Here is a 19,689-nt window from a genome sequence, read left to right on the forward strand (position 1 = left end):
TCAGTTAACATACATGTGGTTCTACATGTTACATACATTTACATGCTGACGAAAAAGCTCCCTTGCTTCCAGAAGGGTTGAATTGAATGAAAAAACCCAATGGAGATTTGTAATATATAAGGTCATAAGGTATGCAATCCAATAAAATGAGTATTTATAATAAGCCAAATTGATTCTTCAAACGGATTAAATTATTGTTTCAGTGTTGAAAGTCTTTGCAAGCTAGTAATATTAAATAGAACTTCAAAATCGAGGAATCTGATTTAAGAATACTGTACATTTGCGGTATATTTTTAAAATAAAAAGTTACATTTTGGTATATTTTTGAGGGCCCTGTCGTTTTATTCCATCTATTCCTCCGTCACACTGCAAATCACCCAAAATTTTTCTACTGAGCGGTTGCTGCGCGCGTCGGTGGCTTAAGGCGAACAATTCAAAAGTAACTGAAAAGCATAAGAAAATCTAATTTGCGAATTGTGTAGAAGATAGAGAAGGCCAAACCAAACGTTAAGGTGTTTGTTCAAAGTTGAGTGTGCAAGCGTGTGCGTTATTAATCCGTTTTGACATTTTCTCAAAAGTGTGCAAAGAAGGGAAGAGAAGAAGGACGAGTGAAGAAGCAGCGAAAACGAAAGAAGCGAAAAATTGTTCGTGACTCGGCGGCTGTTCTGTGCTGTTCGCTTCTCCCTCCCTCCAGTTCGCCGCTCTCTCTGTGTGTGTGTTTGTGTGGTGCGGCGTGTATGTGAGAGGGCAAAAGGAGAATTTGCAAGAAGCAAAAAAAGCAAAGCAAGAAATAAACGTCTGAAAAAGAAGCGAGAAGAGAAATAAAACGCAGTGGCGTGTGAATCACGAGAGCAAGCTGAATCATTATTATAATTTTTTTTGGCAAGCCCAAGAGCCAAAAGAAATTGTTTATTGCTGAAAGAGCGAACACAGATATCCCCCAGAGAGAGAAATACAGAGATACAGCAAAATGGAACACGAGGACAACGCTCAGTTTGACTATTTGAACCGCTTTGCGGATAATATGCAGCAAATTGCTGGCGGTGCCGGCAATGCTGCCGATGTTGCCGGCGAGCTGGTGCCCAACATCGCTGCTGCCTCCGTCAAGTCGGGTGAGCACGAAGACGATGAGGAGTGGAAGTACAGACATGAAGTGCAGCAGAGCGAAAAGCAGCAGCAGCAGCATCTTGGCAGCTTCGGCGAGGAGGAGGATTTCGGCGCTAACGTGGCAGGAAATGGCAACGGCAATGGCTTTGGCCACCACGAGGCAGAGCTGCTGATCGGCAACGGGCTGGGCAATGGCGGTGGAGCTGCCGCTGGCTTTAGCCTGGCCTATGAAGACGAAGACGTGGAAGTGATCAAGAACGATGGTGACTTCTCGACAAACTCAAACACCACAACGTCGACCGGTGAGGTGGCCGGCTTGGAGCGGCAGGATCAGCAGCAGCTGCTGCTGGAGCCACAGCAAGATCTTCTGCAGCAGCAGCAGCAGCAGGAGCTACTCCATCAGCAGGAGGACGAGGATGAGGCCAGCTCGGTGGCCACCACATATGGCACCAGCAGCCTCAGCGAGAACAATCCCACGCCCCTCGATCATGAGGTTGTGGGTGGCCAGCAGCAGGAGGAGCAGACACACGACCTGCTCGAAGCCTTTGACAACAAGGAGAACAACGATCCTGTTGTCGACACCGAAGAATCTCACTCGCAGCTCAATCCCAATGCCGTTGCATTTGTGCCTAACTTTGGCTCCCAGCCATCATCACCATTGCCCAGGGAGGAGGGTGAGCCTATCCTTGGCCTGAATGCACGCCAGCTGATCGGTGGTCCCCTTGATGATATGGTAGCGGAGAGTCCCCGCAAGGGCTCGGCCAGAGACAACATGGACGCCATTGCCGTGCCCGACGAGATTGAGTTCGACATTGAAGCGGACAAGCGCCCACATGAGCTGGAGCAGGACAACGATGTCTTCTCTGAGGGCAACCTGGAGCAGCAGCTCTTGAATGGCGCCGGCTCTGGCATTATCTTGGGCGGTGCCCCGGTGCTCGAAGATGTTCTCGATCACGGCCCAGAGACCAGCGTCGACTTGGACCTGCCCATGGACCACATCAGCGCCAGCAATGACGACATCATGAAGCAGTCTATCTATGGCGAGCACAATGCATCCATCGAGGACATACTCAACTCGGTGCAGCCGCTGCCAACTCAGTCCAGCGAGGATTTCGCCGAGAAGGAGCTGCTCAATGTTGAGGAGAAGGAACATGTCTCGCAGTCACCCTCCACGGAGGAGCTGCAGTACCAGGCCAACGACGACCAGGACCAGATTCAGGCCCAGCATCAGCAGCAGTTGTTTGGTTCTGCTCCTGAGGACCCAATGCAGGCCTCATTCTATCTGGAGCACACTTCCAGCGATGCCCATCAGCAGCAGCAGCAGCACCAAGAGGAGGATGTTGAGCAGCTGCCCGCCGACTCTTCCGATCCCTTTGCCCAGAATGTCAACGACCAGAGCCTCTTGCTGGACACCAGTGCCCCATTGTTCAGCCCTGAGGAAATTGCACCCGAGTCCAAGCTGGACGCCAATGCCCCGATATTCAGCCCTGAGGAAAATGCGCCCGTGGCCAAGCTGGAGCTGGAGCCGCAGCAAGCCGATATTGTGGACATTACACCGTCGCCGCTCTCCTCCACCGAGGAGAAGCATCTCGTTGAGGACACCAAGGAGACATTCGAGCAGGAGACTCTATTGTTTGAGCCCGTTGTCGACGCCGGAGCTCCCCCACAGGTAAGCGTCCAAGCACCTGGCCATACAGGATGACTCATTAAAAGTGCCAAAAGTCATCGTTATGCACTCGCTCGTCATTTGTTTTCTCAACCCTGTGTGCGTGTGTGAGTGTGTGTGGAGCAGTATGTGTGTTAATTTTTCCTGTCTTGTTTCCGTTCCGTTTCTCTTGTCCTTGCGCCCTCACCTGGCCTGCCTAAAAGAGAAATCATTAAAATTGTTGGTATACTCCTTTGTCTCTCCACACAGTTCCTGGCAGTGCATGTGCCGTGACCCCTCCTTGCTCTCCTTTTGCACTCTCACTACCTCTGTTCGTTCTTTGTCTAGTTGTACAGTGAAACAGCCGCAGACTGGTGGGGGGACAAAGTAAGAATTGGAAAAGGGATTCTATCAAATGTTTGTTTAAAACTAAATTTATTTAGGCAAAGACACACCCCCACAATAACATGTAGGGAAGGTTCCATTTATTGTGCGTTTACTGTGTTATTGCACTTCTATGAGCCTGTGCCTGGGCAGGGCCTGGGGTGTGTTCCGTTAACTCGCTCACGCGTCGTACAACGTCTCCTTCTCTCTCTCACATGCAATACTTCCGGCGCTGCCTTTGCCTCGGTCATGTCCTCGCCCTCGTTCTGGTTCTCATTCTCCTTGACTCGCTCTCCTGCTCTCTCAGTAGTGTAGTGGTTGCAGTCGTGCCGCTGGGTCGGGTCCAGGTCTCGACTGCCACTCAATTTTTACACTCAACAGGACACGCAAGTGTTTTTTCCCCTCTCCCTCGCTGGCATGAGTACATATTTGGTGGTGTTAAGGTTAGAGCCGTGCTCTTGGGTGGGGTTTTCCCTTTGTCTTAGTGTGCGCACGAGTGTGTGTGTGAATGTGTGTTTTAATACTTTAAATTCGGATTTGAAATAATTAAAGGGTGGCCCCAAGGGGGTTGTTGGCCATTTGCCTTTTGGCATAATCCTCTCTTTATTGCCTTTGTTTTGTGTAGCACTTAAAGCTGTTGACCCGGCTCGAATAAGCACTTAAATATTGTTGTCACCATTTTTTGGGGCTGCTACCTTTTTGCTGTCTCTCTTTTGTTGTGATTTGCTGTCTCCGATTGGATTTCCGTTCCAATTGGAATATTTTGGTCAATGCATTCTTGTATGTACTCTACTGCACTCCACTGTGGCTCTCTCGCTCTCTCTCTTTCGGTGCTCTGCTTGCTCTCTCTGCTCTTTGCTCTCAGCTGGCTGAAATCTGCATGACCAGCAGCAGCAACAACAACAAACCGTAACAGTAAATGGCGTTGCCAACTGCTGCAAGAGTTGGCAACCTTTTCGCTTCGTTGCAAATTCCAGCTCCAATGCACACACAGACACATGCACGCTTTCATAATTACAACAACACTAAAAACAGCTGCACACAGACAATCGGACAGAGATAGAGCTAGACAGTGAGAGGGAGAGAGAGAGACAGAGAGAACTGGAGTGAGAAAGAGACGAGCTTTGGGTTCACTTAATTGGGTCATATACGGTTTTCGCTTGCATGTGTAGGTATACAATTTTTATGATTCTCTTTTTTTTTTGTTTTATGTGTGTTTTCTTCTTTGTCTTGCTTTGGGCATTGTTGTTGTTGTTGCTTTTGCTGTTGCTGCTATCGGCCACTTCCTGTGGGAGTTTTGCTTTGGGTGTAGCTTACGCCTGCAAACAAAACGATTGAAGAAAGCGGCGGCGTCCCTATGCATGGTTTTTCGCCCCCCTCCTTCTTCCATACTTCTTATGTTCCTTCTGCATGCTTTTCATTGTTTGCATATTACTATATTTATCAAACTGATTTGTGTCGTTTGTCTCTTTTGTTATTTATTATCATTCTGCTTTGCAGCACGCCAACTCTTCTGCTTCCCTGTCTCCCAGTCTTCCCTATAGGGTATTTCTGCACAACTTCGCACCCTTCGTCAGCCCTCTGCCAATTTTGTTTATTATAACTCTACTTTGGCGCACGCCACGTCTCATCTTTCTCCTTCCTTCGTTCCGTTTCGTGTCGCATGCCAATTATAACTGTTTATTTATCGACAATCACATATAACAACAACATTAGCGTAACAGACAGCTTGTCACCAAAATCTTGTAAACAAAGCAAAAACCAGCAGCCATTTAGCCGCTGGGGCATTTTTATCAACGAAAAATGAGACCCTACAAAGTTTTCAAGTGTCTTTCTATGTGTGTGTGGCCCATTGGTCATTAAGTTGTTTTGTGAATGGGTTCTTTGATTGATTTATTGCCAGATAACATGATGATTGTCTGTTAATTGGCAGCAAGAGGTGCTCTCTGTTGTTAACAGCCAAGGGGCATTCGTGTTAATCTAACATTAGATGGGTGTGGGCTTCTTTTAGATTTTGTGTTAACATTATGAAGAATATATTTACATAATTTTAAGCTAAGCCATACAAAATATTTTAATTATTTAATAAGAATAATGATTGGTACGATTACAGTGACAGAGAATCCAGAAAAATTCAAACCGCTTTCGGGCTGCTGTAAGAGACGTTTGTTAGATATTACTGGAACACCAGCCTACAAGCATCTGCGGCACATCTAAATCAACATTCATTGCACTTTGTTCTCCTGCTGTTCCTCCAATCACGCAAATCTATTTATAAAGCCAAAGCTTAAGTAAGGCGCCAGCCCATAATCAGATGACAAAACATATAGTACATATACGGAATACGAACACCTCTATAGAGAAAAAGAGCGAGCGGGAGAGAGGATGCACTTAAAAATAAGACAAACAAACTGATAAATGCGCAAAATTGTTCACGCGTCTGGCTTATGACTCAGCTTGAAAAAAGGTCTACCCACCCCGTTGTCTATCGTCCGTGTCTACGATTCCCACAATAGGAGAGAAAAAAAAACAATTACAGACGAATAGAATTACAATTACAAATTACAAAATACAATTTGTATTGTTTGAGGAGAAACTTTCCCCACAGCTTTGCTTCTGCTGCTGATCGTCGTCGTCGTCGTTGCAGTTCACACAATTCGCATGACATTTGGCTCTGGAACAGAAACTTTTTTCGGCTTTAGGTTCAATTAAAATTTATACAATTTACATATATTTGCATTTGCATTATCATTGTGTGTTAGACTGAAACTTTGAATGACAACTGGTCTGGTCAGGTCTGGTCAGCCCACCACACAGTGTTATTATTATTATTTCTGACTGTAATTGAGCGCACTCGTAATTTAAAACAGAGCAACAAAATATATTGTGTTTGTGTGCGGTGACCCTCCAAAAGTAAATTTATATAAAAATGTCTAAAAATGTAGCAAGGGGAGGGCTTTTTATATTGGAGGTACTCCTCGCGCTGCTTTTGGTTGGATTTTAAAACCATTCTTAATAAAAGAACACCCTCCACAAATGTACGCAGATCACATCGTATGCACATGCGGGAATACCACTAATATTTGAGTTGTGTGCAATTTGTATTTTTGCGCAGTTTAAAGCCTGACCCCAGCAGCACGTGGCTGGTTAAGGGGCTCTCCACTCTAAGAGGACTAACAGCAATTTATGGCCGAGAGAGGCTTACAAAACGCTTTTCGGCATGGCAGTCCAGGGCAGCCCCAGAGCTTGGGCTACAATTAAATTCGAAAAATCCATTAAGATTATTAACTCAATTAAAATTGCAGCTCTCGCTTCTTTCTACACTCTCTTTCGGTCTATAGTTTTTTTCGTTTGCAGTAATTTAGTTCACACAGACACGCTGAGACACACTCATGCATTGTGGCTAGTGCTGGGCGCCACTCCATGACTATGGGAATGCGATTTGCAATTGACTGACGCTTGACGGTGGTTGGTCTGATTTTTTTCTGTCTCTTAGTTTTGAAACCTACGCAAAGAAGGAGCGCGATGCCTCCTCTCTGGTGGAACGGAACGGGGAACCCAACCTTGTCTGCCCACACAGGACAAGTGCTTAGAGATACAGATAGATAGACGACTCCATTGCTGCCCACCACCTATGGGCCAGCATCGACAGACGCCCAAAAGAAAAACGACAAACGCTTAAGTGACAGCCAGTAAGAGCGAGAGAAAGAGTAAATAATGTACATACAGATGTACATATGTGTGTATGTATGTATGTACATATGTACAAACTCCACATGTCTGCGATGGTTGGTGTGGTATCTGTATCTGTGCGAAACTCGTTTCTTTTTTGCAAAGAGAAGGCCCCAAAAAGCCAAAAAGCAGAACAATTGCAAGACCAAGACAAGACAAGAAATCTCGTGCTGCAATATGATTGCTGCTGCTTGTGCTGCTGGTGCGACTGCCACTGCCACTGCTGTGTGGGTTGACTGTGTGGAGTTGATTGCCAAAAAGCAGGCACACAACACGGCTGAAGGAGCACTTGACGACGCTGCCAATCCTCAGACACAGACCGAGACCGAGTTGGCCCAGGCCAACTCAGGCAGACGGAGACGACTTGACGATTAATTGCAGCATTTTACATTTCGAGTTCAAAAGAAAATGCTTGAAGCAGCATCATCAGCATCAGACCCGAGCCAAAGCCTTTGCTTGTATCTGGCAGATACAGTATCGCATGCGGCCTTTTTGCCGCTATCTAAATTTACATTTTCCCCTTGCACATATATCTTTTATATGCACACACATATGTAACCGTTTGTACATGCATATATCTGTACTTTTGTCAGACTATGGAGAGAGGCGACACTTATGAGCGCCCTGCACTTTCGCTGGCTGCATCTTTTAAGATAGAACTGAGTGCCAGTGCTTCCTGCTGTTGCTGGTACTGCTGCTGCTGCCCCTTCCTCCTCTGGTCAGTGTATTTATAAAAATGCAAAAATCCTCTGCCAAGTGCCAAGTTCAATAGCTTTTCATACACCCCACCAGAGAGCTCATGGGTGAAGCGGGGAGGCAGGGGGAGCTGCGGAATACTTACACGAAAAAATCATTATTCAAAACGGGAGACAAAATGTCGCTGGGTGCATGTTTCTGTTCTGTTCTGTTCGGATCTTTTCCTGGTTTTTTTTTTTGGCCCCTGCAGCGATGGATGGATGGACGGATGGATGGATGGGATGCTGGCAAGGATGATACTGGTGCTGCTGCAGCTGCCCCAACTCCAGAGGTCTCCCCTCGGAACAAAAATAGAATTTAATCGCTTCGGGGCAGAAGCAGTGGGCTGGGATTGGGATCCAGTGGGGTGTGTCATCCATCCAGTTGCAAAAAGCAACAAAAAAGGAAAGAGTGTGTGTGCTGTTAATTGAAAGACATTCCAGAAGGAGGCCATCCAACGATCCACTCACTGCAGTCATCTATCTTCCTCCCCTGTATCTTTTCGGTGAGCCAAACTATCCACAAGATTGATGTTTTCATGCCGAAGCTGTGTTGCCCGCCTTAAACTGAACCTATTTGTCTTCTAAGTGCTGCCCATCCGCTCTCGAATGGTGATTTAATGCATGTCTAACAAGACATAACAGTTTCTCTCGGTGACAATAACAGCTTGATGGAGCGGACACGAAAAAAGAGAGAGGGAGCAAGGCGATAGTAAACCTGGGAACCGAGTCTGGACAGCAGCCATTAAACTGGTTAAATTTAGTTGGAAATTAAAATAATTTTGTCACATTTAGTGCTATAAAAAAAACCTGAAACCATGGAAAGGCAGCTAACAGAGAGATCTTAAAGATCAAATGTGGTTTTAAGACATTCATTTGCTTGATTTAGATATGGCTAGGATCTATCATAAGTTGTTTTTTATTTATGTTTTAGGAATGCTTAGAGGGGAAAGATCCCACCGCTGCTCTATTATTAGATCATGCATAAAAAACTAGAGGACACAATATCTGATATTATTATTTTTTTTTTCATTATTTTTAATGGGAATTGTTTTATTTAATACAAACTATTATTGTACCCATCTGCTTTAGCTGTGTCTCTCTCTTTAACAGAGTAGCTTAGCAGCGCTCTCTCTCTCCCTTTAACAGAGTAGCTTAACAGTAATGGTTTCCCCCTGCTGTTCCCGCTTTTTCAGAGAGTTTCTTAATATTTAACAATAAAATATTTGGTCATCTGCTAACTATGTTTAGATATCGCTTTGATTCCTTTCCCTTTGCCGCTGTGCAGGCACTCATTTTTATCGCTGAACACTTGGCCCGCAATTAATCACACTTCAAATCCCATAAACATTCCTTGATAATAACTTCTTATGATTATGGCCAACGCGTGAAGGAAAGGCAAACTTCTATTTATAGTTCGCGTTATCTGCCTGGATTCCATTTCTAATGCCACACAAGTCGTGCAGGGAGAGCGGGGAAATATGTGGATAAATGGATCATAAATAAAAGTAAATGTGAAGTTGTAGCCCTGGAGTCATGATCGTGTTTGTCATAAAAGAAAATTGTGCAAATAAATTCCAAGAATGGAGGAAAAGGTAGGACCGGTCCATGTACGTCTCAACCTGCAGGTCAATTTACTTTAATTAATCATAAAAAGAAAAAAACAAAAGCAGAGACAGAAAAAGCAGAGCCAAAGACACAAAACAAACGTCAAATTTAATAACAGAAAAGACTTCCATTTGCTTTGGGGGGCCATCGCCAACATCTATCTATAGAAATTGACAGAACAGAACGGAAAGGAACGGAACGGTCTGGAAATGGATGGGAGGGAGAGTCTCTGACTGCTTCTATGGATAGTTTAGTGGAGCTCCAACTTTCAAATTGTCCAGAGATGATTGCACTTCCCCCCTGTCTTGTTCGCCATGTGACTGGCCTGGGGAGAGTGTGAAGCCAAAGCCAAGGCATTGGCCATTAGCCACAAGGCTTTTTACTGCCTCGCCTTGCCTTTGTCTAGAGCTTCGGGGGCCCCCCAATGCTAAAGAACTCATAAAATAAAAAGTGGCAGAAGTACGACCAAGTATCTATGGCAGAAGAGCGCTTGGCTCTTAGCTGCTGCTGCTGCCAATTGCCAAACAACCAATGTTCGTGCTGGCCAGGCAAACTTGGCCAGGTGTTTTATTACCATTTGTGCTATTAACAATTTCTTTTGGCCCCATGTTTCATGCTCTTTTTTTTTGTTGTATCTCATATTTTGCACTATTATGAATTTGCCAGATTCCCGCACTCCCTCCACCTCTGCAGACCGTCTTGATTGGTTGGCTGGTTGGTTGGTTGGTTGGTGGTGGAGCGTTTTCGGTTTATGGAGGTCCAACTGTTGGCCAACAAAGCCAGTCAATTTCATGGCTGCTGCTGCGGCGGCGGCGGCTCCATTCTAATGTATCTATCGGATGAATGCAATGTGGTTTCTTTCTTTATTTCTTTTCTTTCCCATTTGTAATTGTATCTTTTCGGTTCATTCTTGGCCGAGTCTATCCGTTGAATACTTTCACAAAAGAACCAAAAATGAAAAAAAAAAAAGTAACAACAAGAAATAGCCGCAGTTAAATCTGTTTCATGTCCGGCGCTTTTCCACATTGCATTTTCTTGTCGTTTTTCTTTCCTCCTCTTTGTTTCGTACTGGCAAATGTAGCTGTATCTTTTGCTGTGCATCTTTATCACATTACCAGATGGATTTATAGAGGGGAGTGTGCACTGGCTCTGGGGCAAACCAATCTGACCAATCCCACAGCCTTTCACTTGGTCAAGAACCCATTACCAATACCATTCTCATTCCCATACCGAATCCCATTCCATTTGGAGGGAGAACCAGATTTATCATCGAACATCACAGAAAATTAATTGAAATAATAAAATGCACTTGGATATTTTCTGATGGATACAAAAGATACATCAAAACGTGGAGGGGATTGGCTTTATAAGTGTAGAAATGTTTCCCAGACGAGAAGCTTCGCTTTTGATCCACTGCGGAATTGTAAAGAAACCTCTAAATAATCTCTAGTTTCTGCCCTAAACTTTATGTTCTGTTTCTAGTGAATGAAACTTTTTGCTTCTTCAAAGTTTACATTATCTTGTGTCTGTGTACATATTTCTTCCACATTTTTTCCCCGTCTAATCCAATGTCTAGTCTCGAAACTTTCTGCATAAATCCAAAGGAGAAAAAAAGAAAAGTTCCATCTAATAAATTTCTGCATGAACATTTTTTTTAGTTTTGTGGTTTCCTAAACAAATTACAAACAAAATGGGGAAACAAAAATTGGAAGATTTTCTCATATTTATTTTGGACAAGCCTTTCACAAAATTTTCCTCCCATGTCAAAACCGAGCAAAAATGCCATCGGCAACAGAGCAGCGGCAGATCCCAAACAACCGCAGAGGAGGAGAACATGCCCCATGCCCCAACATCATCATCATCATCATAATCCTCCTCTTGGCGGCATCGCGTTGGGCTTTTCTTTTGGAACTTGGGAACTCTCCAAAGTACAGCAAAAATTATAAAACATAATTAACTTTCTATTCTTTTGGATATGATTCGTTTTTGTTTCTTTTTCGCTTGCCACAAGACACTTCAGACAGCTCCAGCTAGACCCGACCTCTTCATCATCATCATCACCATCAGCATGTTGGTTAAACCTCATTATTATGTGGCAACGTGGTTTCGCAAATTTTCGTTGGTTGCTGTCTTGCCGTTCCCCCTCTCTACGTATCCGTATCTGTGTCTGTGTCCAACTCTTGCCAGTTTGTGCCCTGCTTTATTTCTTTTCTTGAGATCTTTTGCCTCTTTTTTTTCGTCTGGCTTGCGAAAATGTTGCCATGGTCGTCGCTTGCCGGTTTTCCTACACAATTTGCGCTGTATCTAGTTCTCTTTTTTATGTTTTTTGCTTTATTGTAGTTTATTAATTTTTTTTATTATTATTTATGCCATAGCGCCATAATTCATTGAGTCCGAGCGGCTGGGGCTGGGCCCCCGAGGCTTGGATGAGTTGGCGTTGAGTCGGTGTATCGTTAATTGTCGAAATTATATTTAGAGAATGATGGACAGAAGCACTCCACCGGCGGGGGACCACGCCCTACAAGGCCGTCGACTCATTGACATTTTTCGAGCGAGTGGCTGACTAAGCCGAAACCGATTTGATTACGGGGTCCAGAATGAACCGTGAACTGAAACAGCAGAAGCAAAGCAGAACAGCAGAGAGTCACAACAGAGAGAAAAATACATAAAGAGAAACTGTCGCACTGCACTTTCCTGACCTAAGTCATTTCCGCTTCGATATGAATGCGATGCAGTAGGAGAGAAGAAGGAGGGGAAGCAAGAGTGGAATAAGAAATTGGAGACTCCAAATACCCTGTGACTTTCCATACACACAGCTCTTATCAGCAAATAAACACTTTCCTCTGCGTTGCAAACTTTAGTTGAGAATTACAATACCCTATGCCAGGGTACACAAATAATGGTAGAAAAAAAACTTAATTAAAATGCACAAAAGGTGGATTTGCTTCATGCCTCAGCGCAACTGCAGCGGCAGCGGTAACTCTGTGTGTAAGAATGATGAAAATATAACATTTTCCATTAATCACCATTGGGAGATTAATGATGTGCAGCAGCCGAGGCTGCATTTACCAAAAAAAAAATAGAAGAAAGAAAGATAAAAAAGAGGTAGAAACAATAGAATATATGCTCATGCGCCCAACCTGACTGCATGTTGCGTGTTCCTCTCCGGTTGCATGTGGCATACTGCATGTTGCCTGCCTGCCTGCCTGTTGTCGGCTTGCCTCACAGTTTCAACATTTATTGCTCATCATAATTGCCGCGGCACAGTTAACCATGCAGGATAGATAGAGAAAGAGAGGGAGGGCAAAATGAAGAGAGAAGAGCGAGAGAGTGAACGCAGTTTGCATACAAACTGCGGTACAGGGCATCGAGCGAGGCATATTGGGCATGTCCCTCTCTCTAGCAAAAGAGAAAAAAAACCAATTGAGAAGATTTGGCAATATGTGGATGCGTCACAGCTTACAGGTCATCGGTGAGTCGCTGCTGACCGAACTGTTGATGTTCTCCTCCTTTTCCTTTTGATTTGTCAACATTTTTTTTTCGCTTATTTAAAAATAGAAATTACATAGCCGCGCAGCCAGCCCCAACAGCAGCCACACTTCATTACGCACGTACACACAGCCATACACAAGGGAATACATGCACAGTCAAATAAAAATGCAAAGAGAAGGAGACTTTTTCGCTTTATTTGGCATTATATTTGGAAAGTTGTTCCTCTCTTTCTCTCCTACTGCGTTTATGAGAGTGCGTGTGTGCCTCTGTTCTACCCCGCATGCCCTGCTCAGATCATCAAAAGTCTCCATAAAACATCATGGATCATCAGACAGGCGGCGAATGCGAATTGTGCGTATAAATTGGGAACGGCGCAAGACAGTGGAACATTTAGCTATTTTATTGTTGTTGATTATTATAATTATTTTGTGCATATTTGTGGTTGTGGTTAGTGAATGAGTGTGTGTGCGTGTGTGCATGTCCAAAAACGGTTGACAGTTTGGACCGATAGAGACCCTGCGCAGCGACTGTCAATTGCATTCCATTTTTGTACAAACCTAATGGCCACTGTGGTCTATTGCGGCTCGACTCTTTCCACCTTAGAGAGTGTGTGTGTGTCTGTGTGTCTGTCTTTCCTCTCATTTTCACCTCCTCCCCCCCCTTCTGAGTGTGCCCACTTTTGGCTGTCTATCGAGCCATGTGTGGCAGCAAACGGCAAAGTTGGATCGGCCGTCGCATTGAATGTCGAATGTCGCATAGCAGCAGCGCAACAGTAGCAGGGGGAGTGAAGGGACGGGGAGGAAAATCGGCAAAGACATGGACGACTCAATACCAAGTGATTTGTTGTATTTGCGCACAAATTTGCGACTCTATAAATTGTCTTGTATTGTATGTTTGTGTGCGATTCTCTGTATAAAATTGTAGTCAGGCCATTTGCTCATATGTACAACAACAACCGTACAGTCAGCTCCTCTCCTGCTTATACGATCATTCTCCCCCTTCTCCTTCTGCTCTTTCAAATCTGCATACATACATATGTATGTACATACATACAATACAACGCCATCTGTTGAACTTGATTTTTGTGTTTAATTATTTTTCGTGCTCTCTTTTACCTGCCTCCCAGTCGCACTCTCACTCATCTGACCTATCCCCTTCTACTCTACTCCTTCCTTAAAACACTCTCTCTCTCTCTCTCTGAATCACACAAGTTGACGTCAACTTTCGTGCAATTTCTTCATTTGCTGCGCACTTTTTTAAATTATCCAAAGCCAAAATTCACATGAGAGCCGCCGCAGCAACTAGAAATTGTTGATGTCATCGTTGCGTTCATTGTTGGGTTTTGGCAAGCGGCAAAAGACACAAACAAACACACACCAACACAACCACCCACCCAACCAAGAGCGGCAGAGCCGGTGACGGCGACCGTTGACGCCTTGTTAAGCAAATCAATGAGTGTGTGAGAGGTCCATTGTTATACTCGTTCAGAGAGAGTATTCTGATTTTGACTGAATATATTTTGTACAGGGAAGAACTCTTAGAGCTTATATACAAACATATGTACATGTATTCTTGATAAGCATCAACCGTACATAGCTTAGCCAAATTTGTCTTTAATCGGATATCATACATATACGGGCATAGCTGTCAAAGAAAAGCAGGGTATCAAAAGATTCGCCCCCAAAGGTGTTTCTGTATATGTATGAATGTATTTTTGTTGCCGGCTTCTTCAAGTGCCAAACTGATTTGTAAATAGACAGAGAGAGAGCGAGAGGTAGAGAGAGTCAGTTAAATTTTTGCGGTACACTAACGCACAGTGAAATCTCATTCATGACCCGATTGTGTGGACCACAAATATAGTGTGCAAATTGTTATATATTGTGTGTGCCCACTGTACACATTTGTGTGCAAAAGTATATGTTGGCCAAATAGATTATTTGTGCAAAAATAAAAAGCAAAACACTCAATTAACACACTGGGTGGACGGGCCGGCCGGCAATCTCGACCAGAGAGCGCTGCCAACTTGTATCAACTTCCACACTGATAAAATACCAAGCAATTATCGCGGCGATTAAAATGCACACAGCACAGCAGCGAAAGAAAGTTGAAAGGGAGAGGGAAATGGCTTGCAAAGTTATTTTAAAATGCGTATTATTACATCATTTCTAGTCATGATTGATTAGCCAATGTTTGTTTGCCCTGCCCCAGCCGGCGATGAGTCATGGAGCAAGGAACTAAGTCTCGAGAGAGCTCTGACTAAGCTGGGGTTTGTCTTTCATGCTTCTTTTTTTGGACTTATTCGCTTCAGCTCACTTTTAACCCCATTACGCTTGAGCAACAGTCCAAGCAGAGTAAAGCAGTGGAGAGGAGAGTTGGGCTACAAAAGAAAGTCCAACCAGCCAGCAATTGCGCGAGTGGGCTAAAAGTGGGCAACCGAACTGGCGGCGGCAACGGAATACAGGCAGCGGAGAGGGCAACCGAACTGGGAACTGGGAAACCTGGCAGCCCGGGCACCTGGCAAAACGAACGGGGCCCTGGCTGGTGGCATTTACTGGTCAATGACATTTTAGAGTTTCAGATGGCTCTGCTCTCTGTGGTGCTATGTGCTGCGATGTGCCGCGGTGTGGGTCGATGTGGTGCGGTGTGGCTCGCTATTTGCGTGCCATAGAAGAAAAATGCCGGAAAAAATGTTAACGCTACATTTTCCCCTGCGCCAAAACTAACGCCGAGTCACACTACTAAGTCACTGACACGATTCCTGTCATCCGACTTTTTTTCTCCTTTTCTTTCTCTATCTTTAGTTTTCTTTTGTGTATGTACATATGCCCTGGCCATGTCATCGCTGGTTTTGCTCTGTGCCTTGGTAATGCTTATAGTGGGCCAGAATGCTGTCCAGCAACTGTCATGACATTGTCGCTATCTGTCTCCCCTTTCTCGCGGGGGCTGTTCCTGTTGCTTACTTGTGCTGCTGTTGCTGCTCTTGTGGCTGCTTTCTCACTTTCACAAGTTCTCTCTGGCTGATGTCATCATTATCATAATTTGTATGCATTAGTAATGTGTCTGCGTGTCAACCCTGTAACCCTGGACCCTGGCAGACATCTGAGTGCCAGGGGGAGGACAGGCAGCAGACACTCCCTATAGTTTACTCCGAAATTTACAGTTACGTTACTCTCGCGAGGGTGAGTGCATTGGCCGCTCTCCTTGGTCTGAAAGGGGACTGCCAACTTTCTGCGAATAGTTTCTAACACATTTCGAGATTACTTTTACAGTTACCCAGGATATGGATGGGTGCAAAATTCATGTCACGCAAGATTGTTCAATAAAACATGCACCCAGCATTAAAAGGCACTTTAGTTGATTTCTTTTCGTCAAAAAATGCCACCTAAAAAAACTACTAATATTCCTGCTTTGGGGTGCGGTCGCTTTAGGCTCTTGCGGTTATAAAAATATGTTCCATCCACTTACATTTATATATGTAGGGCAGGCATACATACACACAGATGATATTCATTCTTTTTCCCCTATTTATTTAGCTGGAAATTTGTCTGTCTGTCTTCGTGGTGTGATTTATTTTACTCTCCCCCATCCCCCGAACAGCCTCCAAAAACATGAAGCACAAAATACTTTGGCTGCTGCATCTGCCAGATATTTTTACGAGGCATGAGCAATAATACCATAAGTAACGCACAGAGGGAAAAGTGCTTGCCACCATTTTCTGTGTGCCCCCAACACCCAAACGGAGACGGCAACGAAGATGTCTTCCAATGGGCGATGGCTCATTGCATTTATCGATTTAACAGCAAAGTAAAGACGGGGGATTTCCAGTCTGCTCGGGGGATTGGAGAGACAGCCAGACACTTCCCAAATGCTGCTTCTTTTTGTTGTCTTTCGGCGATGATGATGATGTTGTTGATAATTGTATTTCGGTTTAGTCATCTTCAGGGTGTGGTGCTTGCATTTCCAATTCCCCCAATACCCGCGCTCGAATCTCTTCCACGTCACTTAATAATCTTTTCTACCCACTTGTATTTGTTTTCCTTTTCCTCGCAGGTGGAGGAGTACGCTGCCTTCAATGCAGCTTCCGGCTATGAGGCTCAAAGCGCTCAGGAGGAAGAGGAGGAGGACTTTGCCCCGTCACCGGGAATCAATCCATTTGCTGCGCCATTCACGCCCGCACACTTGGCCGAGGAAGTCATCGTGGCCCAAGAGCAGCAGCCGTCTATTGAGCAACCGGAAATACAGGAAAACTTCAACGAGTTGCAATTGCAGGAGGAACAAATCGAGGAGGAGTACAAGATTAGCCCTGAGCCAGAGGCTGAGGCTGCCACCCCGTCAGCGCGTTCACCGACTTTGCTGCTGCTGCTGCTGCTCCGGCTCCAGCTGAGGTTGAGGCTGCTGCACCCTTTTTCAATGGCTTCGAGAGCAATGCGAACCCAGAGCCAGCTACCCTGGAGGTGGAGATTAAGGAGCCATCGATGCTGCTCTACTCGGAACCAGCTGTGGAGACACCAGCCCTTCCAGAGCCCGAGCTGCCCGTCTCTGAAGTAGTTGCCGATGCAGTAAAAACCGTGTCTTATGCATTTGACCTGGACCTCGATAAGCCAGTGGCTGTGGAGGAGCCTATCCCTGTGGCTGCCAGCGAGCCCGTCGCAGAGGAGCCTCTTCCCACTGCCGAAACGCTGCCTGAGACTCAGCCCGAGCCCGTGGTCGCTGCTGTTGCTGTGGTTGCTGCCGCTGCAGCTGCTGTCGCCGGCACAGCTGTTGCCGCAGCCAAGGCCAAGGGGAAACCAAGTCCCACTGATGCCAAGAAGCCGGCTGCCAAATCTGGAACAACTGCGGCCGCTGCCAAGCCCAAGCCAGCAGCTCCAGCTGCTATCAAGAAGACCACAACGAGCAGCTCCACAACAGCAGCAGCAGCAGCACCCAAGACGGCTGCCGCACGCCCTCGCACGGCACCAGTGGCCGCCAGGCCCACAACAGCATCGACAGCTACCAAGCCGGCGACAACTGCCCGCAAGCCGCTGACCAGCTCGGTGGGAGCTGCTGCTGGTGCTGCTGCCAAGCCGGCACCCAGGACCACTACAGCCAGTGCACGTCCAGCGACAGCTCCGGCCACCCGCAAGCCCCTGAGCAGCACCCTGACCAAGACAACGACCAGCACAACGACAGCCGCACGCAGCGCTCCCGCCGCTGGTCTGGCGGCACGCAAGCCGGCCACGACCAATGGAACTGGTGCCAGCAGCGCTGGCCTGGCCAAGGCACGTGCGGCGCCTGCTACTACTGTGGCTGCACCCAAGCCGAAGGTGCCGTCGCCTCGCAGCGCCGCCCCAACAACTGTCGCCAGCACAGCCCGCAAGACGGCCGGTGCTACTTCCACAACGAGTGCATCCTCGCTGAGCGCTGCTCGTAGTCCCACAAAGCCGACGACCAATGGACTGGGCAGGAGCAGCGCTGCTACCACCACCACCACCACTCGCGTCAAGTCAGCCACAGCGGGCAATGGCAGCACGGGCGGCACCACAACTACTACCACATCGACCACCAAGACTTTCACAGCACGCCCGGCACCCAAGTTCACGCACTCGACTGCCAGCGGCACCACCAGCAGCAGCAGCACCACCACCACCACGCGACGCTCCCTGTTGGCCTCGAGCTCGACCACGACTGCAGCCCAGCGCAAGTCCTCGCCGTTGAAGCCCAGCAACAACACGCTCAGGGCATCGCCCCTGAAGTCAACCGGAAGCGCCACCACCACACCGCTGAAACCGAAAGCCAAAGAAACTGCAGCCGCTTCCAAAGCCTCTCCGGCCGCTATAAAGGCGCGCAAGGTGCCCACCCCGATGAAGGGTGTAAACCCTGGGGCCCCGATCAGGAAGCCAGTACCGGCTGAGCCGGCTCCAGCCACCAATGGAGAGGAGCAGCAGCAGCAGCCAATTACCCAGAATGGCAACGGATTGCACGAGCCAGAGGTCGTACCAGAGGCGTTCCCAGTGTCCCAGCATCAGGAGCAGGCACCGGTTGCAGCTGCAGCTCCGCCCGCTGAGGTCTCCCTGCTGGATTTCTAGGGGAGCAGTGGCAATGGGAGAGAAAACGAGAACTACTTTACTAATATTATAAACATATTAAGCGAAAGTATTTTGTGCGAGCGGAAAAGCAGAAACGAGAAGAAGAAACGGCAAAAACTTTGAGAGAGACAGAGAAAAATCGAGAAAACCGAAATTGGCCCGAGGCCGATGCTCCAATCGATCCGATCTATTTATGTGTATCGACTACGATTTCGATTTCTTTATAGATATTTATATATATTAAATGTATGTTATTAAAACGAAAAACCCAGAGCGAAAGTAAAGTTTTGTGCTATTTTGTGAAGGTTTTTTTATACTATTTACACTACTGTGGCAAATGATTATATGGTGTGCTCTGTTTTTTCTCGCTCATTTATTTAAGTTTTTTTAGTAATTGTTCCTCACACGCTCTGTTATTTTTATATTTTGCTCATGTGCTAAGCGAAATTTTTGTATTGCTCCGAACGGCACCCAAGCGCATCGCTAAAAACCACACAAATAATTGTCATCTTTTTCAACATTTTAAAAGCGAAAAGAAAACCCAATTACGGAAGAAACAAAAACCCACAAAAAAATGATTAAACATTGTCAAAAACGGGGAAAAAAATCACATAAAACTATGAAAAAATGTCGTGTAGGAAGAACAAGAAAAAAAGAATGAAAATCCAAGCATAACTGTAGCTATTAGTCGGCGTTCTAACAAGTTAATAGGAGAAAAAAACCATAAATAAAACAAAAATAAATACAATCCAAACTAATCGAACAAGAAAGAGAAGCAAACAAAATTTGCGCAGCTGAAATGTTAGACTGCTAACCATTAAAAAAAAAACGATAAGAGAAAATAACTTATAATATTACTAAAAGAATCCAATAATTTATGTGTTTTACGTGTCCTCCAAGCACATAAATTTAATTGATTTCA

General features: G+C 45.7%; 2 protein-coding genes across 3 annotated transcripts; both read left to right on the plus strand.

Moving 5' to 3' along the window:
- The first annotated feature begins 368 nt into the window (after nt 1-368).
- Nucleotides 369-17,393, plus strand: LOC117899327 (205 kDa microtubule-associated protein-like). 2 transcript variants are annotated; one of them, XM_034809262.1, is made up of 3 exons: nt 369-2,572; nt 2,621-2,776; nt 16,753-17,393. In XM_034809262.1, the coding sequence occupies exons 1-3, from the start codon at nt 971-973 to the stop codon at nt 17,248-17,250; spliced, it is 2,256 nt and encodes a 751-aa protein (XP_034665153.1). In that variant the 5' UTR covers nt 369-970; the 3' UTR covers nt 17,251-17,393. The 2 variants fall into 2 exon arrangements, with proteins under 2 accessions (XP_034665153.1, XP_034665152.1); XM_034809261.1 differs by having other exon boundaries at nt 369-2,776.
- LOC117899060 (205 kDa microtubule-associated protein-like) lies at nt 17,257-18,767 on the plus strand. Its single transcript, XM_034808826.1, has 2 exons — nt 17,257-17,261; nt 17,672-18,767. The coding sequence occupies exons 1-2, from the start codon at nt 17,257-17,259 to the stop codon at nt 18,765-18,767; spliced, it is 1,101 nt and encodes a 366-aa protein (XP_034664717.1).
- The last annotated feature ends 922 nt before the right edge of the window (nt 18,768-19,689 follow it).

This window comes from Drosophila subobscura, chromosome O, assembly GCF_008121235.1.
Source record: "Drosophila subobscura isolate 14011-0131.10 chromosome O, UCBerk_Dsub_1.0, whole genome shotgun sequence".
Lineage (NCBI taxonomy): Eukaryota > Metazoa > Arthropoda > Insecta > Diptera > Drosophilidae > Drosophila > Drosophila subobscura.

Coding starts and splice junctions, on each gene's coding strand:
- LOC117899327 (XM_034809261.1), top strand. CDS start 971: ATGGAACACGAGGACAACGCTCAGTTTGACTATTTGAACCGCTTTGCG. Junction 2,777..16,752: donor ACGCCGGAGCTCCCCCACAG/GTAAGCGTCCAA, acceptor TTTTCCTCGCAG/GTGGAGGAGTACGCTGCCTT.